This window comes from Sesamum indicum, linkage group LG6 (genome assembly GCF_000512975.1).
Source record: "Sesamum indicum cultivar Zhongzhi No. 13 linkage group LG6, S_indicum_v1.0, whole genome shotgun sequence".
Lineage (NCBI taxonomy): Eukaryota > Viridiplantae > Streptophyta > Magnoliopsida > Lamiales > Pedaliaceae > Sesamum > Sesamum indicum.
In genome coordinates, this window is record NC_026150.1 from 5,862,441 (window position 1) to 5,886,749 (window position 24,309).

At 32.1% G+C, this 24,309-nt stretch overlaps 2 protein-coding genes across 6 annotated transcripts; both read right to left on the bottom strand.

Moving 5' to 3' along the window:
- Positions 10,736 to 13,134, bottom strand: LOC105163860 (40S ribosomal protein S26-2-like). The gene is made up of 5 exons (XM_011082356.2): positions 13,017 to 13,134; positions 12,841 to 12,933; positions 11,853 to 11,937; positions 11,593 to 11,726; positions 10,736 to 10,970 (listed from the first exon to the last, which is right to left on the bottom strand). Exons 1-5 carry the CDS (start codon positions 13,017 to 13,019, stop codon positions 10,905 to 10,907), a joined length of 381 nt encoding a protein of 126 aa, XP_011080658.1. The 5' UTR covers positions 13,020 to 13,134; the 3' UTR covers positions 10,736 to 10,904.
- Positions 16,939 to 22,781, bottom strand: LOC105163861 (uncharacterized membrane protein At1g06890). 5 transcript variants are annotated; one of them, XM_011082359.2, is made up of 10 exons: positions 22,625 to 22,781; positions 22,393 to 22,435; positions 21,926 to 22,200; positions 21,706 to 21,835; positions 19,782 to 19,966; positions 19,076 to 19,143; positions 18,273 to 18,405; positions 17,811 to 17,972; positions 17,461 to 17,736; positions 16,939 to 17,354 (listed from the first exon to the last, which is right to left on the bottom strand). In XM_011082359.2, exons 4-10 carry the CDS (start codon positions 21,824 to 21,826, stop codon positions 17,238 to 17,240), a joined length of 1,062 nt encoding a protein of 353 aa, XP_011080661.1. In that variant the 5' UTR covers positions 21,827 to 21,835; positions 21,926 to 22,200; positions 22,393 to 22,435; positions 22,625 to 22,781; the 3' UTR covers positions 16,939 to 17,237. The 5 variants fall into 5 exon arrangements, with proteins under 5 accessions (XP_011080661.1, XP_011080659.1, XP_020550753.1 ...); XM_011082357.2 differs by having other exon boundaries at positions 22,294 to 22,435; XM_020695094.1 differs by having other exon boundaries at positions 22,393 to 22,447; positions 22,625 to 22,736.

Here is a 24,309-nt window from a genome sequence, read left to right on the forward strand (position 1 = left end):
TTGCAAGGTCGAGGCTGACAGTAGAGGAGAACTGTAATTGGGTGAAACTGCATAGTATTATTGTTGAATTAACATGCCCACCAGGGTACAGGAACGAGCATAAATGAGTATAGTATTATTATTGGAATAAAAATTCTCAATTACAAATTTAAAATTAAATAGGACCAGAAGTTGTACCCCTACAATCATTGAACTGCATTTTTCCCAATAAACATTCCTATCAGCATCATACATGAAGAACTAAGCACCACAGATTCACTGCCTGCTCTTTATTAGCAACCAGAAGAAAACAATTCCAATTGATCACTGTGGAAATAGTCTAAAAACCTACTACGTGTCTTAATCAAATTTTTCGGTGCCCAAATGCTTTCTACATTTTCAGTGTAGACTTCTCATTTAAGCAAAGTTAGACAAAATTGGGCCACTTTCGGATGTGACTTTCCATACGTTAAAATTATATTTTTCGTCCCACAAAATAAAAAAAGATTAGAGGCAATTTAGTCCCATAGCTTCAGACAATTCTCATTTTAATCCCCTAACTTCAGGCAATTCTCATTTTAGTCCCCAACTTACTAGGATTTCAATTTAATCCTCTATAACTTAAAAAAAACTCAATTTTGGTACACATTTGGTCGGAAATTTGCCTCAATTACCGAAAAAAGTCACATGGCCTTCACGTGACTTTTTAAATTGGGGGTTTCATTTTTATTGTGAAAGTCGTTTGAAGGTCATGTGACTTTTTTCGATGATTGAGGTAAATTTTCCACCAAATGTGTACCAAAATTGAGTTTTTTTAAACTATAGAGGATTAAAATGGAACCCTAATAAGTTATGGGACTAAAATGAGAATTGCCGGAAGTTAGGAGACTAAAATTACCTTTAATCCAATAAAAAATATATATTTTTAGTCCTGTTATTTACAAGAATCTTGAAATCAGTTCTACATCATCCTTTCGAATTCTTTCAGAAAGTTGACAACAATCATATGTAAATTACGTGTTAACTTTCCCTCAAAGTTAAAAATTTAGCAACCACGTGATCTGGGCGTGTCTTTTTTAAGGAAATAATACTTTTCATTCTGTAATTTGGGTTCTTTCTACTTTTGACTCCATTAAAATAGCACTTTTGGTTTAAAGACACCTTTCTGTTAGGTATTCTAACGGAAAATGCCATGTGTTTAGTTCGTGGCCGTTATACTTTTTTATACTTCTGGGCTTATTGGTTATCAAATTCTCATTTTTTTCTGCTCATAACTTTGTAAAAATCGCATTTTGATCCCATGCACTTTACAGTCGTATGACCTTTTCTGTCAAATATCTAATAGGAAACCAAAAGTGTTACGTTCTGAAAGTTACAAAGCCAAAAAAGAAAATCTCATAACTAATAAAACTGAAAGTAAAAAGAATCAAGTTATGAGACGAAAAATACTACTTTCCCTAACTTTTGCCATTGAACTTCTAATGAAAGTTAGAAAGAGGACGTAAATGAGAATTTTTAAAAAAATATTGTACTACTTTCGAGATTACATAAAAAAATAGAATATAAAATATATACACTTTAATTTATGGAACGAAAAATGCAATTCTTACGTCGTCATGTGCTCATGTAGAGCACAGACAAATATCATTAAACCAGGCCTCATATTTGCCCCCCAATCGATCTGTATTTGACCTGTCCCGCATATATAGTGTGCCCCTATTAAGAATTTGTATAGATAGTGGCACAGCGCATGGAGATGGTGTCACATTCCCTGGACCATATCTTACTCACATGTTTACTGCAAAGTTGGGTAAATTACGAGGGACTCTTTTGAGATTTATCATTATTATAATATTTTTTATTAATTAAAAATTGTAAATATTTTTTTAGAATTAACAGTTTTTTAACAAAAATATTCTATAATAGGCTGTTATGAACGGATATTTGTTAGATGATCATTAATTTTATAGGGGTATTTGTAATTTTTTAAGTAATGAGAGAATATTTATAATAGGGTTTATTACACTTAAACTCCCTCTAAAAATGTAAAATTACACTTTCATTCAAAAAAATTTGAAATTACACTTATACTCTTTTTGAAACTTCTATATTTACACCTAAAAGCTTTCTGTTAGGGTTTGGATGAAATGTTGGTGTTAACAAAAATATTACATAGATTTTCAATTTTGCCCCTTATTTAACATTCTTATGTACATTTTTGTACTTATAAAATGATAAGTGTAATATGCATATATAGAGTGAGGTTAACATCACTACATTTTTCCTCTTATAAGTACAAAGTTATTGAAAATGTTGAATGAAGGGTAAAATTAAAAATTTATGTAGTATGTTGCTAACGTCGGCAATTTTCATCCAAACCCTAATTAAAAGAGAACAAGTGTAAATAGTGAATTTTCAGAGAGGGTGTAAGTATAATTTTAATTTTTTTTAAAAAAAAAGTATAATTTCACATTTTTAAAAGGGATTTAACATAATTAACCTTCTGTTTTAATAATAAATTTCAAAAAAACTTGTTGTAATTTACAGTTTCAATGTGAGACGTGACGCAAAATATTCAAAGGCTGTAAGAATGAGTAGAAATTATGTGAGGAAATCACAAATTGGCTTCTTGTAGACATGCTACAAGTAGAATAAGATACTAATATTTTCGGTAAACATCACTTTTGATTTTTCAACTATGTCATTTATTCAAATTTAATCCCTTATATTTCTTTCTCATCAAATTTAGTCCCTCAAATTTATAAATTGCATCATTTTTGGTCCATTCCATTATCTAACCGTTAGTTTTAACGGATTTAGGGGAGGGGTGGGGAAACTGTTTATGCTGCCAAAAGGGGTCAAAATCCCAAGACCTTGTATAAATTAGTGGACGGCCTCACCGCTCCACCAATTGTTTATTTTGCTAAATGAATCCGTACTTAAAGCTAATAAATAAGTGATAATGGAAATAAGGAGAAGAAAAAATACAAACAATAAATATTCTTGTTGTCATGGAATAATTTTTTAATAATGTTTTAACACTGATGTTCAAAATATTTTGGATATTATTTATATATATTTGATGACGACACATTTATGTAATTATATATGCTTTTATGTCTTTTTTTAATGTACTTTTATGCGTTGTGATTTATAACGTTATTTGGTACTTATATTATTTTACTTTTTGTTATCAGGATATATAGAATAAGTAATCAAGTGGTGCACTTGATGGAGTGGTAAGGCCACCCAATGTTTTGTACAAGGTCTCGACTTTGAGCCCTTTCGGCAGCAGAAATGGGGTCCCCCCAAATCTATTAAAACTAAACGTTGGAAAACGGAATGGACAAAAAATGATGAAATTTAAAAACTTGATGGACTAAGTCTGATGAGGAAAAACATGAAGGACTAAATCTGGATAAGTGGCATAGTTGAGGGACCAAAAGTGATGTTTACCCCTAATATTTTTTGTTTAAGTTTTTAAGAATCAAAGGTATATTTTGGATACGATAAATATAATGTAAATGACAAAATATCAAGCGACAGTTTTAGAGTTGTCATAAAAAATATATATTAAGTGACAATAATTTTGATTTTATGACGCTATATAATTATTGATGATAGAAATTGTGCGTATAGTTGTCGCTGTAAATAATTAATTACACATTTAAAGTGATATTAATAATAATTGTTATCACAAAACCGTCACTATATATGTCTTTAAGTATTAAATAACATCATTGATAATGTTTAATGCTAATGATGGCTGAAGTGTTTCATCTTTTTGTTAATTCTTAAAAAAAAATAAAAATAAATTAGAATAAACTCTCCCTAAATTTGATATAACGACAAATATCCCATCGTCGTTTTAAAAATTATCAATACCTCATAATTCTAGCATCCGTCTAACAATTAATCTATTTTGTTAGTCTATCTTTTTTAGATTTTTATTCTTTTTTTCTGTGGAATGGAAAATAAACTACTTATTTTTTAAAATTTTCTGAATGTTTTGTATGGACTAGAAGAAAATTTTACGTCGTCAATTTTTTTAAAAGATAAAATAAAAAATAAGGCTGGTGGACATTTTCAAATATCTGTCTAAATATTACATAATTTCATAAAATATGATAAAAGTATTAATAATTTTTCAAACAACAAAAAAATATTTGTAATTATGTGGAATCTTAGGAGAATTCATTATACTGTAATTTAAAAAGATAGAAAACCATTTTCATTAAAAAGTTTGGGGACGAAATACAAGGAGTGTTTGCGAGCGATTTACAAACGAATTTTCAGCTTCTGGCTCTAAAAAAACACTTTTGAAGTATTTGAAATCCTAATTTTTGTTCTTCAAACGACTGAAAAAAACGCTTTTAGGCTAAAAGTTAGAAGTATCATGGGGGTACTTCTAGTTAGGCTTTTTTGTAAAATAAGTTCGACTTTATTTTTTACTATTTTATCCTTATTATAATAACTTAATTCAATTTTATCGTTTTTAACTTATTTTTGAAATTATATATTTAAAGTTGATATTGGAGTTTTCAAATAATTTGAATAATTTAACAATAATTAAATTTATACTTTCACATATTAACTATTTTAATTATATTTTATTTGATATATCATCTCATTATATTATTTCGTTCACATATTATTATTTTGTTAATTAATAAATTTTTTTTACAGTAATACAAGTTTAATTATTATGTAAATAAATAATTATATTACTTAGTGGGAGCATTATTAAATTAATTTTTAATATTTTTAAAAAAATATATAAAATATACTAATCGAAATTTTATTATTTTTGTGAAAAAAATAATTATTAGTGACCAACAACAAATAAAATAATAAGCAACAGATAGTATCTTTTTAACACAAAAGGTCAAAATAATTTTCAATCAATTAAATCTATTTTAAAAGTGATTTTTCTCTAAATACTATCTAATTCAATATTTATCCATTTTTCAATATTTTTTACAAATATTACCCACTTTTGATTCTATTGCAATTTTCAAAAAAGTTGAACGCTTTTGCAAACACTCCCACGAGTAGACATCTAACTGTGGTATTAATTAAATAGGTGTATTTCGATAAGAACAATGTGAAAGGATGTGTATGAACTTCACTGCAACACCTCCTCGTACTTCTGTCCAGGCGCATCAATAAATGTCTCCTCCACCAATCACCTGTCCTTCTCCTCTGATTAAGGCGGAGAACAGCCGACGCATCCGACTTTTGGAGGCGTGCGAAGCGCTTTTCACGGCATTTCAATTTGAGTTGTTTAAAATTGGGTAAAATATATTTTGCCTCATCAACTATTCGTTATGTAATATTTATCCATTTAAATTAATATATGTAGTACTTACCTCTTGGTTGGACAAAAATATCACTCATATTTTGATAATTATATGTAATATATGTAATACTTACCTCTTTGGTGGATTGAAGGTGTCCTTCCTAGTGGATGGAACGTGTTTTCTTGATGGACTGAAGGTGTCCTTTTTGATAGATGGAAGGTGGCCTCCATGTTGGAGGATTGAAGAAGACGTCCCTCTTAGTAGACGGAAGGTGTCCCACTTGAGGATGAGTTTTCCGCTTCTTGAAGGGGGGTTGCCTGTATTTATAGAAAATGAGTCCCTCTTGGAAGGAAATTGGAGTGACCTGCCTTTTCGAGAGAGAAGACGAAAAGTTGGGATAAAATACGATTTTATCTCTTCCTTGACTTGAGCAGCACGCCTTTGATTGGAGGAGAGTTCTCTCTATGCGAGGACTTTTGTTCTGCAAGTAGTCTTTTTAGGTCAAGTAGTCAGCTTCTTGAGGGTGCCTCACTTCCCCTGGGGATGGGTTTGGAAGGCAGGCCTTGTACCAGGCCTCCTTCTTGGGCCAATCTTAGTGTACTGGACTTCCCACTTGAACTGAACTTGGTAATTTTTCAGCGGGCCGTTCTCATAATGATTTAATAGGACGTAAATTGCAAATTTTATTTGATTTATGGGACTAAATTCGCTGAGTCGTAAAATAATGTGTGACGCCCCAAAAATTATAATATATAATTGGGGGATCAATTGGTAAATCTTTATAAAATTTAGTTAATTGGTAAATGAATTATGTTCCATAATTGGAATATAGTAAAAGTTGAATGGGTTAAATTGAAGCTCGTTATAATATTTGAGAGTAAATTATATTAATTAAGAAATTAGGAAGGACGTACTTAGTATTTTGAGAAAAGTTTAATTAAATAAATAAAATAATAATAATATTATTATTATATATAAATTAGTAATAAGATATATATGTCAATATATACATATATATATATATATATATATATATATAAAGAGTAGAGAAATAATTGAGATTGGGCTGTGGTCCACCTCCCACCGCCTCACTCTCCCCTTTTCTTTCGTTTTTTTTTTTTCTCTTTAATACACACACACAATCTTGGTGAAAGGAAAAGAAAGAAAAGGAAGAAATAGAGGTACGAATTATAATTTAATTTTTATAAATTAATATAATTATATTATTTAATTAGTCCGTTTATTAAATGTTGATTATACTAAGTGATGTACTATTTAATCGGAATATTTTTCGAGTTTGGCTATTTAAAATAGTATCGAATTAAATATTAAATTAGATATAAAAATAATATCCTTGGTTAGTTAGATTATTAAATTCATTAGATTTGAATATTATTATAGCCAATTTATACAATTTCATCGGAATTATTAACCAAATACGCAATTGTATGTATTATAGTTTAATTAAATTGTATAGTAGCGAGAAATTGATAGAAAATTCATAGAAATATTCTGAAAATTTATTTAATAAATGGTATATTAATAAAGAGGAATAATGAAGATTTGTATTTCGATAGAAATGAAATATTAAAGAATTATTAGAAATTGGAGAATTATTTTAAGTAGGTAGGTATATCTTAAGTGTTTCTATAAGGTAGATCATAGTAAAAAGGTCAGATCCTAGATATATACTTGTTGAGATCATTTCCTCTTAAAGTGATAAATATAAAGTTTGCTTCAACCAAGCAAAATTGAAATGCCAAGATCACTTAAGGAAGCTACGCACTAATAAGCTGCATATTATCAAGGTGTTTTCAATAAATTGGGCTACTTTTGAATGTGATACATTTATCATGTGATTGATCACTTTTTTAAACTATACATTTATTATATAGAAAATGTATTGTTTCTACTATATAATTAATTCAAATCCAATCAAATGCTTCCCAATTATTAAAGGTGACACAAAATATTCAAAGGCTTTAAGAATGAGTTAAAGTTATATGAGGAACTCACAAACTTGCTTCTTGTAGACAAAGATACTACTATTATGTTTGGTTTCATTTTTGGACAATCTTCGAAACAAGATAAAACATACCTAATGTTTACCTCTTTGTTTTCACACCTTGTTTGTGTGTTTTTTTATTTTAAAACTTTCTATATATAATATATATATACACACTTATATATAAATATAATATAAAAATAATAATTTGACAATGAACAGTAATTTTTGTCTCTAAAAAATACAATATTAAACATATAATATTTATATATATATATATAATATATAAAAGAGACATGATTTGACAATGAACAATGACTTTTGTCTCCAGAATCCTGACAATAAATATATACCACTTATTTTAAAATATTTTAAATTACCTCTAAAAATAAATTCAAGCATACACTCTATCTCCAACACACACTTATTTATCTCTATTTTTCACTCTCTATCTCCAAAACACAAAACAAAACACTCCAAAAATAAAATCGAACATAATGTAAGATTTTTATTTAAAGTTTTTAAGAATCTAAAGTCATATTTCGGCTATAATAAAATGTAATATTAGTGATAAAATATTAAATAATAATTTTAAAGTTGGTACTAAAAATATATATCTAATGACAATAATTTTGATCTGACATTTTATACATAATTATTGGTGATAGAAATTATACATATAGTTGTCACTATGAATAATTAGTTACACATTTATAGTGATATTAATAATAATTACTTTAACTATATCGTCACTGTATATTTTGTTAGTAGTTGTCTTTATCGACAATGGACAAATTTCTGTCACTAATTCTTACTAATAATCATTTTTGTAAATTCATAATCATCATCTAAACCATGAATTAATCATTATTGTGACAAAATGAAAATTGCTGTCACTAAATATTTATAATTTGTGATGATATTATAATCATCACTTAATCTTTTTTTTTAATCTTCTCTCTCTCGGTTTTTTAGTGTTTCAAGTATTAAATAACATCATTCAACTGAAGACAAATATATAAAAAAAGAGATAATTACACTTTCCTCCCCTAAGATTTGGTGTAATTATACGTACACCCTTTATTTAGAAAATTATATCTAACACCCCCGAGGTTTGCTTCTATTGAACAAATAAGTCTCTCCATTAGTCAAAATTCACTGAATTTATTGATATTAACAAAAAAAATTGAATAAAAATTGATATTTACTTTCGACTGACTTAAAACTGACTTATTATAAGTCGAACAATTTTTTTCAAACTTATCCTTATAATGGAGAAGATATACCTCCTCATATATATTAATACGTGAAGATGTATGAGGGTTATTTGATCATAAAAAGATTTATTTAATCTACTATAAGTCAATAATAAGTCAATTGAAGGTAAATATATATTTTATTCTAATTTTTTTGTTAATTATCAGTAAATTAGGTGAATTTAGACTAACAAAAAAACTTATTTATTAGACGAAAGCAAACTTTAAGGGTGCTAAATATAAATTTTCAAACTATAAAAAATCTACATATAATTATACCAAATCTCATCTCCGAGAATTGTAATTATCCCTATAAATAATTGTTATCAATGGGTCCAATCCAATTCTATCTGTCTATAAAAATTGAAATTGACACAAACCTTTTGTAAACTAGAACAATATAAAAAAAGGCACCTTTAACATTTTAAAAAAGAAGCATTTAACCCCCCTACCTTGTTGTGCTCTTCAATTGCGCTATTTGCAATTAGCTTTCACATTTTGACCTGTATAGTACATTTCTTACCCTTATTTACTAATTAAAAGGTACAAATATTCAGCTAGCATTTAATTTTCTTCTCACTCTAATTCTAACCAGTAAAAAAAGGTAAATTATAATAAAACAAATTGTCTGAATCGCTTGACCCAATATTGGGCAGGTTACCTATCAATCAACTGGGTTGAGCGATTTTTTCTTTTGTTTAAATATACCTATCAGGTTTTTTTTCTTAACCAGCCCATTTTATTAACCGAACGAAGGTTCAGACGGTTTGACCGATTGGGCTAGGCTAGAGTTCCAAAAATTGACTATAGATATGGGTGTAGTGTCTTATCTTGTTTATTTTGAATTTTATGATATAAAAATATCGAAGTCTTGATTTTGTATTTGAATCTGAATGAATTAGAGGAGTAATCATTAATGTTATTAAAAAAAATGAGTTGTTCAAAGTCTAGGGATGGCAATGGGTCCAAATTGACTAATTAGGGTGATAAAAAAAAATTGTGATTTATGATTTAAATTCAATCAAGAGAGAATAAGTTTTAACTTAATTAGGGTGATTAAACAAATTAAAACTGTCTGAACCAAACTGAATCAAATCTTTTTTTATGATTTATCTTCAAACACACAACCACACGAAATCCCTTTTTTATTTAGATTTCAAAAATAATAATTTAAAAAATTATTAATAACAATTCAATTTAAAAATAGCTCTGAAAAACCAAATCGCATTATAATCACCCCTACCCAAAATCGGTTGTCTCCTAAGGGATTGCTCCATCAAACTCAAATCCATACTTTTGAGCATACTATTATATGTACTTTTCAACTTTAACATGTTTGTTAATATTATCTATGCTTCCATTTTTCTTTATAAAACTTTCTTTAATTATAACTAAACTTTTAATTTCATATTTTATCCAAATTTATTTTATACTATCAATTTCTTAAATGACTGACATCATTGTAATCAATTATTTATTTATTGTTCTTATCTTTCGTATATACATTTACCTAAAATTGATGAAAATTCACATTTGGTGCAAACATTCAACATGCTCCAACAACTAGTGATGATGATGGTGGTTGTTTCATGATAATATAGCACGCTGTCACTAATACAAAATCGAACTCGACTTTCAAAGTGCAGTCTTGTCAAAAAAATTGACTCTTGATGTACAACCCGACTCCTGTTGTCCTACTGACTGCGACACGGTTGGAACCGAGACCGAATGCATGCAAATTTCCATCATCCTCCATCTCAAATCTGAAGGATAACCCCTTCTATACTATCATCTCAGATTATATTTACCCATATACACCCATTTCTCTTCACTTACACCATGATTCTCCTCAAACATCACAAATCCCACCAAACTGATGGCCAAATGAAATTATTAGACCACCTTCTACAAATGCTAAATAAACTGGGCTGAATCAACAAAGCAGTTCAATTGATGTTAATCCTCTTATCAACTCTGAGTTCTTCATATTTTCACTAATCTACATTTTTTTAATTTTTTTTTATCATTTCAAATTGATCTATTAAATGTATATTGAATGCTAAAGGGAGCGAAGGTACTCCGAGGCATGGGCATCATAGAGAACCCAATAGAATGGAAACATGGCAACTCTTAGATCACATTCTCACTGGTAATGCAACTAATGATTTGATATGCCAGTGCCGAATGCGTGAGAATACCGTAGAAAAAGAAACTCAGTTTTACTGAATTCAAGAAGTTGTTGCACATCAAACTGCATTTGCATGGTTCTATGTCAGACAACTAAAAAACAAAATCGGTGAAAACCATGATCTCATAAATTGCATAATGTTGAACGAGCCTAGCAGCAGATGTTCAAGGAAAGTATTAAGCCCGAGCAGCAGCAGGTGGTCCACCGACACGTGGAGGTTGGCCTGGCTTTGGCAGATCATCCTGTAGATAGGGAAGGTAAAGGCAGTAAATTCAGGGAAAAAAAGCATAAATGCTTCACAGATTAGAATGTCTCTATCATTCACTGCAAATAAGGATAATTAAGTTTAAAAAAATTGGCGAGTCCATTATATGGAAGTCACTGAATGCTAGTAAAAAGAATGGTTTAAGTACACCAGAAACAATTTTCTGATACGAGATTGAAAGCTAGTTATAGAAATATTTCTGCAGTTGATTGAATAGAAATAGATTTGCAGCTGATTGAAAAAGAGCAAAACAGAAGCACTTGTGCAGCTGATTGAAAAAGAGCAAAACAGAAGCACTTGTGCAGCTGATTCAAAAAGAGCAAAACATATCATCAACAATGTATTTCCGAGGCTGTCCGCTTCTCTTTGGTCCTTTTTACTTAATTTCAAGAATCCAATAAATCTCAGAATTCCTGCTAAAGGAAAACTTTGATTGTGTTGGACTTGGGAGAGGGAGGGAACGAAGGATACCAAGTACAGCATATGCTCTCAACAAATTGTATCCAGAGAAGGCAACTCATGTACAACACAAAATACACATGAAAGCATAACACATAAAACTTGAAAAAAGCAACTAATAAGCACTAAGGGAAACCAACCCTTGGACGTCTGAAGCGCTGTGGTGGCTCACGAATCCTCCTATCAGTACGAGAGCGAACCCTCACCACTTTAGAGTGAATGGCACATGAAACACAGTATTGCATCTTCACGTACAGCTTAGGAAGGGTATATGCTGTTTTGGTACAAAAGCATAAATTAGATCATCGACCTTCTATTCTCAATGTATTCTAAACAAGAAATAATAGGATTTGAAGATTGATGAAACATAAATATCACTCAAGGACACAGAAATGCTTACTATCAAAAGCACAGGCTTCCTGGACATCCCTTACAGCAGCTTGCTCAACTATGTTCCTCACCAAAAACCTCTTGATGGCTTTGTCCTATCAATAAACCATTCCACTGTTTTGTCAAATTCAACTATAATTACCATTAGACAGAACTTAATCCCACAGGAATTATGAGAAAGCTTTACATGGCCAGATCCTCAATGCATTTAAGGGAATTCAGACTTATACTGGTAAATCATTCTTTGACCGTGAGAAACTTAAATTTCATTATCCATCCATGTAATGCACAATGCATATGGATACTCATAACTTTCATGTGTATACACAATAAAGGCAGAATCTAATGATGTCCCAAAATGATAAGATTATTTCAAAACATCTCACAAGTTCTTGTAAGAACATTTTTTGGATATTATAAGGTACCAGATATTATTTGAAAACCAAAAGGACACCCAGTCTAGTAAAATCCAGCAGCACTGAAATCAGAGGGCAAATTTGAATCATGATAATTTATTCATTCACAATGAATCCTCCAACTCGAGATCCACAAAAGTTTCCAAGACAACAAGACCAGCTCATACGGAACAGCAGAGATATTGTTTTCCATCAATACCAATAATGTGATCAGCAGTTATTTCCTAGTAGAGTCGCCCTTTGTTTAGATGAGTTTTAAATCCCACAATCAACAAATGAAATTTGCTTCCCAAACAATTACTCCCTCTATAAGCATCTACTAAATCAATGAAACACATTCATCGGATCAAAACAACCCAAAAATTTTATAGGCTACAAACTAACTGCCACTGAAGAGACAACATGAACTGATGGGATGCTTCTTCACCCACCGGAAAAGATAAAACCCTAAAAGAAATACGCCACCAATTACCAATCAAGCCCGAACCATTACCAGAATCCGCTTGCGTAAAGCACCACGCACATAACATCCAAGACGAAGAAAAATTCAGAATTGTAATGGAAATTTAAAGAAGAAGAAACCTTAGGGCAGCATTTTCCACAGTTGGAGCAGCGGATGAAATTGACATGGCCGCGGCCATGCTTGTTGCGCCCTCCGTTCCTTCTCTTGAACGTCTACAAAGATTCAACAATAGAATTCATCACCGAAACAACAACTACAAACTAATTTTTCAACAGAACTCGGGAGAAATTTTTACCATTCTCGGTTGATTGATTCAGCTCTTTGCAAGTGGAGGCGCTCAGCCACAGCAACGAATGCTCTAGGGTTTAGTAATCGGTGAGAATTGAATGGCAGAAATAATTTATATATATAGGGTCTTGAAACCCTACGCTCTATTGGGCCACAAATACCCAGCTCGGTTTCGGTCCATCTAATTTGACCCATGGAGAATTTTCAAGTTTGGGCTCAATAGTTTGTTTTGGTTTTGTTTTGTTTTTAAAAGTGATATTTACACTCTCCTCCCTTGAAGTATAGTGTAATTACATGTAAATTTTTTGAAATTTTAAAAATTACACCTAACATCTCTGATGTTTACTTTTGTTTAATAAATAAGTCCCCGTTATTTAAAATTCATTGAATCTATTAATATTAACAAAATAATTAAAAAAAATTATGTTCATCCTTAATTAACTTATTACTGACTTATTGCAGGTCAAATATTTTTTTATCATACTGAACTATCATTATAATGGTGAAAAATATACCTTATCACATGCACTAATGGATGAAGACGTGTGGGGGTAATTTGGTCATAAAAAGATTTATTGACCTACTATAAGTTAGTAATAAGTTAATTGAGGGTAAATATAAATTTTTTTGACTAATTATTTGTTAGACGGAAACAAACTTTAGAGATGCTAGATGTAATTTTTCAAATTATAGAGAGTTTACATATAATTACATCAAATCTTAAAGGAGAGAAGTGTAATTATCCCTTCAAAAAACCAACATTGATTTGAGAGGGAAAAAACTTAAATTAATTTTAGGTACTCGAAGAAAAATGTTTCTTTAATTAGGTATCTAGAAAAATAAGTTAATTAATGAGATAATTTTAATATTTAAAATTAAAACTAAAACAAAAGGATAAAAAATAAATTTTATGAAAGTTTTCATACAAATAATATAAGTAAAAGATAAACTAATACTAAGGGAAAAATACATTTTGGTCCCTCCAAAATACCACTAAAACGTTTTTTGCTGCTCTTGTTTCAAGAGTTATAGTTTTAGTCCCTTACCGTCAAATGGATTCAGCCCGTGCCGTTAAATCTCCGCTAGAAACTAATGAAAATCTCCCATGTAAGGAACGTGGCCCATTTCATTTGAATAACTTCGACTCATGTCTATACAAGTGATATTTCTTTTAATGACAACAAAGTTTTTAGTTAACTTTTTGCATTAAGAGGGGGAGGGGTTGGGTTGTTTTTTAGAGAGAAATTTTGGATTCAAATGCATCAAAAATAAATTTATATAGGATTTAGTTACATTTTTTGTCCCATTAAATAGAGTTATTCTCTTTTTGAGTTCTCTACTTTATGTGATCGACACTTATAGTCCAAAAATTTCTAAAATTTTAACACTATTAGTGTTGTAGCCAAATCATTTTGCTCTTCTGATGAATAAAAGACCCATATGCACAAAATTAGGTCAAACATGCTTCCGGAATAGAATTAAGCCTTCATATCTCGTTTGATAGCTTTGTCCGGGTATTTCAAGTCCTCATTTTACGGACTTCCCCCAACCAAACTGCCGCAACAGATGTTTCACATGCACTTGACTCCTTTAGCAACAAACAACATAACCCTTTTTCCGTTTTCTATCTTAAAAATACTCCTAAATAGAGACTTAACAAGATTTTGGACGAACAAGTTGAATAGAAGCCTTGAATTTATTGAAGAAATTAGTTGAAATATTATATAAATATTTTTTTTTCTATAGGAGGAGACAACTGTTTAGGTTCTCATAGAAAAGAGGACTACACTCGTGGGGAAAATCCCCATCAACTAAAATTACTAACATTTAAAACTTAAAAGACTCAAAATATTACGTGTTGAAAAGTTAGCGAAAGTTTTTCAATGATCCCCGATCTACTTCCAAGCTCTTAACTTATAATAGCCCACGGACCTCAAACTTGTTTTAGATGACTTCACTGTGTTTATCACCTATTCTGACTTTCCAGTTTTCAGTTGTGGTCATTATAGCTTGTTGGCCATGTGCTTGCCAGTTGGTATCTTTTACTTTTCCAACTGTTGACTTCCTTGTCATCTTCTACCAACAGTCCTCCTTTTGATTTTTTACATTTTGAGGTTTTTATCTCATTCTGTAAAAATTCTTTCTTTTACCCTTTTCTGGCTTTAGTTCGAGTTTCTTTTGGGTTACTTGAATTTTCATCCTGAACAAAGGTTTTTCTTATTTTTCACAACAAGGGCATATGTAGTTATGTCATTACCCCACATGCATCATGTTGTATGCCTTCTTCTTAGTAGCCTCCATTGCAGGTAACTTATTCTCCCAAACAAGCATTTTTTTTTCTTCTTGAATAGGTTTTTACAAACTCAAACTCGGTGCTCTTCCCTATCATGGAGTTTAAGAGGAATTATCCATTTAATTTATTTGAAAATATTTTAAGTAGATACTTGACTTTGTCCATTTTAGTGAGATATGTCGAGAATCCCCAAGCTCTTTTGGTAGATATTTCATCTTCGCTAAAGGATGATACTAGGGGAGCTTCTCCTATGGCAGTCTTGACTTTGTTAAAGGTTATCATGTCAGGTCTCTGTAACTTAATAAAATAAAATGCTAGATGAGACCATTTTTCCACGATCTCTGGAGCTGCTGAAATGAACTTTAGCTCCAAAATATCTCCTTGCTTTAAATATGGAATATTTTGCCATGCATCATACATTGCCCAACCAATTGGTTTCGGAAGTTTTGAGATCTCCAGAAATCCTGGTGACATAGTATGAACCGAAGATTGTGCTCTAAAATCATATCATTCTTGGACCTTTTCTGATTTTGACCCTTTGAGCATCCAGATTCGGTTATATTTTTTGGATGCGTCTACTACAATTTTGGTGGGGTTGACTCTTTTTTCCACATCCTTTGGTATACCTCCAAGCAGAAAGAAGATATAGAATCACCAGTATTAACCTTAAAGGTTTCTGTCATCGGCCTATGATTATTCTCCCCCTCTTTAACCCTAAAGGGATTAGGTTGACTTAAATTATCAAGAGTTTGCACTTCTAGTAATTTAATTGTTGCCTCTTCGCCAGAGCTGGCAATGGTTTCGTACAAGTAGTATTTGAATCTACTGCTACATGTTTAGAGCTTTGTTTTCTAACTACAGGTTTGAAGCCCTGGTCTCTTAATTCTAGGACATCACTGAAGGCGATGCCTTTCGATTTGGTTCCATTAAGTCGTTTCATAACGAGCTCGAGGTCAGTTTGGTACTACTCATGGTGATCTGGACAGTGTCAATATTTGCTTGTTGGACTTGGCAAGCTATTTGGGCTTTCGCCGTCAGCTGTCCAAATTATTTATCCAGATGCTCAAGGTTTTTCCTAAGATGCTTGAGCCTTACAATGATGGAGTTTGCTTCAAATATTTCAATCTCTTGTTAAAAAATCTGCAAGAATATTTTTATAAAATTTTATAGTAACAATATTATAACAATAATATTGACATTCAGCCCGTCATCTAATAATCTGAGCTTTCTTAGTTTTTTATTCAAGTTTATTTTTAAGGAAAGCTTTAACATTCGTATTATCAACTTTCAAAGTAAATTTTGGCTAGTAAGAACAAATGCCATTTTTTATACGACTTTCAGACTGTGAAGAACTCTTTCTCATTAATATGTCAAACTTTGAGTTGTTGTTATGTGAACAACTCTATTGGATATCTACATGGTTCTTCACCAATAAATGTTCTATTCATCAGCACTGATGCGTATGTGTAGTCATTGGCTCCCTTAACCTCGCTGTATATTTTTTATATAATCATCAATTGACTAATAACATGAGTTAATTTCCTGAAATGTAGAAATTGATTGATTGTAATATCAAGTGCTGACAAAAGAAATTAGGTAGGAGTCAAGACCGAAATTCCACAACTGCAAATAGCGATTCCAAGAACAACTTGTCTAATTTTTCAATTTCATAGAGCATATTGATATGAGAGCTGAAACGTTTGTTTTACAAGAACGAATCTATTATCAATATTCTCAGTTCTATGTGGCAAACCTAGTATAACAAAGCTGTTTCATCGCAAGGACACATTTCGCTCAAGTACTAGTGAATGAAGTTCAATCTATTGAAACGCGGAACTCGTAATCCACAAAGTATGGCATCCCTTGCAGTGACATCTTCATCACAGGAAGTTTGAAACAGTACCATCCAAGTAAAATACGTACACCATGAATGTTCTATGCGTGCGGGTCCTTGTTCAAATTCCATCCCGGAGCTCGTCTAACACCATCATCAGTTATAATACCACCTCCATTTTCAACGCTTAACAGAGGATCAGTTTCACTTTCCGTGGTCTTCAAACATGAAAAGAGAGAATTAGCACATCAATTTTCTCAAATCTGATGGAACTTCTCATATATTAAAAGGGGATAGTAACAGAAAGAATAAAATGTTAAGCACCTGGGATAATTGTGTTGCTTCAGCACTGGTGGCCTTTTGCTGGCTTTCGGCAGTGCAATAATATGAGTACAGTACCATCCCTACCATAGCAATCAAGATCCCTAAAATGTTCCGCCAACTAAAGGGGTCTCGTAGAAGAACATATCCGAATGCTAAAACAAGGCACGTCTTTAAATGCCCCAGGACCTGATAGGTAACTGGTGATGTCTTTCCAATTACCAAAAAGGTACTAAAGTTCACAGCAACTGATATTAAGCAGGATAGGATAATGAAAGCCTGTCACAGAAAACGCACAAAAGTGAATCATGCATGTTAGCTATCAGCTGCAGTGAAGGAGTTTAATTCCTTACCAGCACTTGAGGAGTGTAGTTAAAAGCAAATACATTCTGATTCGTCAAAAGTCCATCTACAAATGGTCCAGTCACGAATAAAGTGATAGCCTGATAGGGACTAGATTGGTACAGAAGTTGTGTTGATGAAACCTTGAACTTTTTCTGGATGGTATTTGTCATCTAATGGTATTCGCAGTTAAGATCCCCAAATTGATCAGAGGGCTCATGAAAAATCAAAAGTGTAGAAAGTTTTAGCAAAGCCAAAATGGAAAATAATAGTTTGATCCAGAATATTGCCAAGCTAGACAAATGAAAAAGGGAACTGCTGTAAATTTCAGTGAGCCACATGAAAAATATTATTCTCCAGGTTAGTCTATTTTTCGAGAAAACAGTTTTCTCTCCACATGGTAACATGATTGTTTCTCAAAGGCACTCTTGGGGCAGCAAAAGAAATAAGTACTATAAAGTAGCAGAGGATACAATCTGTGCAACACAAGTTGAAACAACAGCAAGCAGAGATAAGATGGAACCCAGGACATTGAGCTGCAGATCAGTCACTGTTGCAATTCCAACACCCAAGAGAAGGACAGTGAGTGACAGCTGGACATTCCTACTGCAAACCGCAGTCAACAAAGTTTTAAATCAGATTTGTTGCCTAATAATGAACAAAAGTATGAAGAGCATAATGGTAAAGAAACCGCTCAAAAGTTCCAATAACAATTCTAGGCCAAAAGAGAACGAAAATCTGGAGTTACTAGAGCTGAATTTTTCATCTGTAAGCAAGATAATATAGTTATTCTTTTCTTAGTTCTTTTTTTCTGTAAGCACATTTCTACTTTGCTGTAGTTGTGCAGGCGTCTGTTTAACATCCAGAGCTCCCAGAGAGCGAACTCTCTATTTGTCCTTTGGATGCTTGCGCTCTCTATGACAGTGTTATAGTCTGATGGTCATTTTGCATGGAGCCACTGTGGCTCCAAAGAATCCAGCAGCCAGCTTACATCACGGACTTCAACCAAAGATTCCCATCATGCAAGAAGAAAATTTCAAAAGTTTACTCTAATAAGGAGAAAGCGAAGCATGGCAGTTTCCAGATAGGACTGGTTCCCATGTTTTTATTGATAAAATACACATGCTTCTCACAAAACATATAAAAATGCAATGGATCAATCGAGAAAAATATAGGCAGTAAAACTGAGGGCATACAATCCTCATGCTAGACTAAATTATACTGATAGCAGAATAAAAACTAAACAAATCTGGAGCGACTGATGTACAGATCTGACCTGAATATCCTCCTGAAAAACAGAATCTCCAGAAGGACAGTGCAGGGGATAATTGCCAATTTTGTCATCTGCAATGCATACACCGAGAGATGAACATTTGGAGACCGTCATTCTAATGAAATAACAGCAAAGTAGTAATACTGCAGAATGAACTAGATCAGAAAGAGAGCGCTATAGCACTAATTACAGGTCAATGTTTTAGATCTTTTTACCTATAGCAGAATACTCAGTGTAATTATACCACCGCAAAATGGAAACTAAAGGCACCACGGACTTCACCGACAAGATATCAAGATATATTCTGACATATTCTTCCCATAAGCAACTATTGTGAGAAAACTGAAAGCTGAAAATTGAGACCTATTTTACTAGAGTTATTCAGGCTATTCTGTTTCATGTAAGTGCAGTAGACCGTTGGTCTTATCTCTAAAGTTGACAGGGCTTGCCCTATCTGATTCTCTAAACTGAATGAACCCCTATATGCCACGGTTCTAATCTTTACTAGTGGAAGATTTTTGAGCAATGTATCCTTAAGGCTTGACGGGATACAACGGTCATTTAGTAGTATTGCCTAATTACATCTACTCCATGAAACACTAATCTTGTAAGATAATTCTTTTATCTATAGAAAAGCATAAAAGAATAAAGCTATTTTTTTCTAGTTACATGCGAAGCATAGATAACAGCAGGGTAAGAGAAATTTTACCTGATAGAAACCAACAGAGTTGAAACCCAGGCTAAGATTTAGTAGTCCAATCGATGTTCCGTTCAAAATTCCAAATCCCATGACAGCTCTTGGATCAAAAGGCTTGTGCTCAAACCATTTCATCCATAAAGCAATATGAAGAGAACAAAACGTGACAAGAAGATGCCAGCTAGTTAGGGTTGTAGCTGAGAAGTAAAATGAGGGGAGAAAACCAAAGTTAATGACCAAAAGGCTATATAATGGGGAAAAAGAATTCATACATACAAATATGCAAGTCATGCGAGCTTTGGTATATACAACTCTTTACTGATATCAAGCAAGCTTTGGTTAATAATTAAGTAAACAAAGCATTTGCAGGAGCTTTGTTATATTCAATGCGAAAAATAAATAATGATAATTTTCGGTTGTAGAATGATATATCTATTTAAAAAATATTGACTAGAAATACAAATAAGCTTGTTTAGATACCAAAAGTTATTGAAATGTACAGCGTAAAGACTTGCTGTAAAAGAAGACTTGGTCCATGGAAGTCCCAACATCATCAAAGACGAAACTGGATGAACACCATTCAAAGTTATGACTGAACTAATTGTAAAAGGATAACCGGAAAATGCACCAAAAAGAGATGTACAAGCCCAATATACAGACTAGAACAGAGAAAGTCACAGCTCTAAAGAATCCTGGGATGAGCAGGTGTTAGAAAGTAATGCTGAGAAAGCAAGCCCCAAAAGAAAAGAGTATGGGTCCAGTTTCCTCACACGGTTCTAAGTGATAATAGGAAATCAAATGACTACATCACCTTTCTCTCTCCATCCACCAGAGGGGTAACAAATAATGCAGGAAAAACTTTCACTTCAGAGAAAGTGTACAGAAACATCCCATCAGAAAAGGAAAATGCCAGGTAAGAAGAGATCATGGTAAGAAAGAAATGTCCAATACATATTTAGTAAAATTCTTCAATCAGCATCGCCAGTTTGATTTTCAGATTTCAGTAGGATTCTCTAGACAGAAGCCCACAAGAACTTTACAGAGTTTGTCGCGCTGTTCTTTAAAATAATAAAAAAAGAATCCTGTTTCTCATGGAAAATTTATTTTGTGGTGCCCAGTAATAGACAACAATCTCCCAAATCAAAATCCAACACCAAGTAACTGCTTGCAGCTTGGACTGCCTCAGAAGTTTTCTTGTTGGACAAAAACAAGATCCATTGTGCACTCACTACCCCCCTTTGATTTCTTGGGTTAAATGCTAGATTCCCCTTCATAATTTGCAGAAGCTCCGATTGTAAAGAAAATGTCATGGTCTTCAAAATAAACGAGGAAAGACAGTAAAGATTCACAACACCAGAAAAGCTGCCGACTAGTACTGCATGATATATAGGACAGAATCAACTATACAATTTTTTGCATTTAAAGAAGCAGCAGTTAGCGATTAACATCATTTTTCAGAAATAGGTCATATATAACGCATCATCTCAAAAGGACTCCATATTCCCTGAAGACATGTCTAAAGCCATCAACTTCAACTTCATCACGACAAAAATTTCACCCCATTTAGGATATTACCTTTGTTTGAATTCAAGTGGCCCTTATTCGAATCAACTGAACACAGAAAATCTAGAATGCAAAGCTGGAAACTAGAACATTTTGATGTCAATATACCACCCATTATTGACTAGATCCTCTCATAAAAATACAGCACAACACAATTTTCACCAAACCCTATGCACTATATGGCTTGTGTACCACCATGAATTGAACAGTGAGTAAGAAATGTACAAGACCAGAATTTTCCCAGAACACAAAGTTTAAGAAGGCAAACATCCAAACTAGCATGGTTGAGGCAGGAAAAACACAACAGGCATAATAGCACAATATTACTCTTCTTAACATCAAGTTGATGGATTAAGTCAAAAAAAGTTCTCACCGAAAGTGAAGCCAAGAGTGCTAATGAGCGCCTTGTTGCAAATTACAATTGACACCGAAGAAACCACAGAGAGGCTCAGTGCTCCAATCGTCCCTAGCTGATACTGCTGGCCTTCGCCCATTTTTGCTATCTACTCATCAAGTACACAATTTATTTTTTCCATAAGTTCATGCTTCCCAAAAACGATAAACTGAACGCAATACAACAAACATCCATTTACCTCAATAAGCCAAATATGTGGACGTGGACATTCAATTACTTGAACTAGTGCACAACTCCATGAAGGTTATTATTCATTCTCCTTCATAACTAGTTAACAACTAAACTCTGGAGTCGGTTAAGTAGTAGGATAAAATTGCCAAGTTAAGGGGCCTTTTCTTCCTCTCTCAGATTCTTTCTCTTTTGGTCATCCAGTAACTATTCTTTCTAACGCATTCACAGTCGTACTGGCTTGGCCTCGCTGATTTATTTTTATGTAAATCACCAAATACAGCTCTGCCGCAGAAAATTGCACAACAATTCAAAATGTATAACCCTCGAACAATATCAACATCACAAAGAGGGAAATGAGTAAAAATAAGAACAAACACGTAAAACTTCAAGCCCTGGATCTGCTCTGCTTCACCAACAATCATTCGCATCAACCAACACGTATACACATATTTCACATAGAGAAAGCGATTGTACCCGACAAGGGCTTCTCAGATCACCACCATTGATGAAGTAACGTCTGTAAAAGCATCTAAAACCCGATCAATCATTCCCCCAGCAGCATATAATGTAAAGAAAACGTGTAAGGAACAGAAATGGCAATATATTAATTGAATTTTCAGTGAAGAATTGAAGCAGTACTGCTGTACTGGTAAATAATTTGTTGATAATAATAAAAAAATGAGATCAATCGAAGAAATGATTTTACATTGCAGGGTCCCTCTTCTCCGTTAGTTGCTCTGATTGCCAGTTACGATGTCACCTCCATATGGTTACTCAAATTGAAATGCTACCAAAACTTTTCCTTAAGTCAGTTTTAGACCGCAATTCAACTTCATTCTAATTTTTAGTTATCTTTTTCCCAAGACGTCAGCAATTTCGAGTGTCACGAATATGATTATATATATATACACTAATTGTTATGATAAGTGGTTTTCGTGAGTATATAAAAAAAGTTATGGTATAAGATGATGAGATAAAAAAGTTTGGAATAAAAATAAATTGTAATAAATGCGGAGGTGAGAGAGAAATATGGAGTAATAGGTCGTTAAAAGGAAACAAAAGATTAAAATTATTAATCTTAATAATTTAAAGTAAAGAGAAAAAAATAAAATAAAGAATAAATTTGGGTACTCAAAATTGGTACGATAAAAGATTTTCTTTTAGAATAGTACAAACTATTGTGGCACGTCGTTTCTGCGTGAATACAATAAATAATTTTTCATATTTTAAAATATATTATAAATAAGAATAAAATATATAAATTAGTGCATTGCATTAATAAAAAGAAAGAAAGAAATTATCAATTAATGTAAATTTTGAAAAGTTTAATTGGTTATTTTATCATGAAGATCATTTTTTACTTCACAAAAAGTTGGAGCGGCGAGTGTTATTGACCTCCATTTGTGAGTGTGGATAGACTTTTTTTTTATATTAGTATATATATGTCTATTTTTATAATATTTTATTATTTTTTATTTTAATTGTACGTATTTATTAATTTAAAATATTGATATAATAAATCAACATTGTGAATTCGAATATATTTAATGATGTAAGTGAAAGGGTCATATGGTACGGACCGAGAACGCGCTAGCGAAAGCGGTAAATAAAAACGCGTAAAAATAAAATTAAATGCAGAAATTAAACGAATCCAAAGGGTGTACCCTTGAAATTCCCGAGCGTTCGATATACTAAAAAATAAAACGTACAAGGGACTAATGTTGAAACCATAAACCGAATATAAAGAGAGTGAAAAACGATACCTTCATTTTTCACAATCGCTTGAAATGCTCTTCAGTTGAGGCTCCAACATAAGAATCCTATAATTCATTCACACCACACTAAAATCGGGATCTCTACGTCCTCTTTGCTAGAAGAGAAGAAAAATGCACCAAGTGCATTGATAGAGAGGGGCGGCCGAGAGCAATGATGGAAGAGAGGAGAATTGTTTTGTTGTGCAATAGTGATCGTAATATTTTCTAAATAATTATGTTTCATATTTATATATCTTGTTTGATAATTAAGAATGTTTATAAATACATTCTATTATCTTTGTGGTATATTTCTCTTTATTCTAGATAAAGAGATCCCCAAAATGGTTAGAATTTGCACTTTCCAAAATTGCAATTTGCTAGCCATTTATTTCCTTCCATGGAATTTTTCATAGGCTCAAAATAATTGGGCTTGACTGATTTTTACCTTCAAAATGCAAGCCCAATGAATTTTTATATAAATCCAATTTAATAAAAATTCAATTAATTGAGCTCAACTTGTATTTAATCTAATTAAATACATAAGTCTAAATTATCTTTATTAATTAATAAAATCTAACTTATTAAATAATAAGGACAAACCCAATATAAATTAATGACGTTAATCTATTCTTGGATC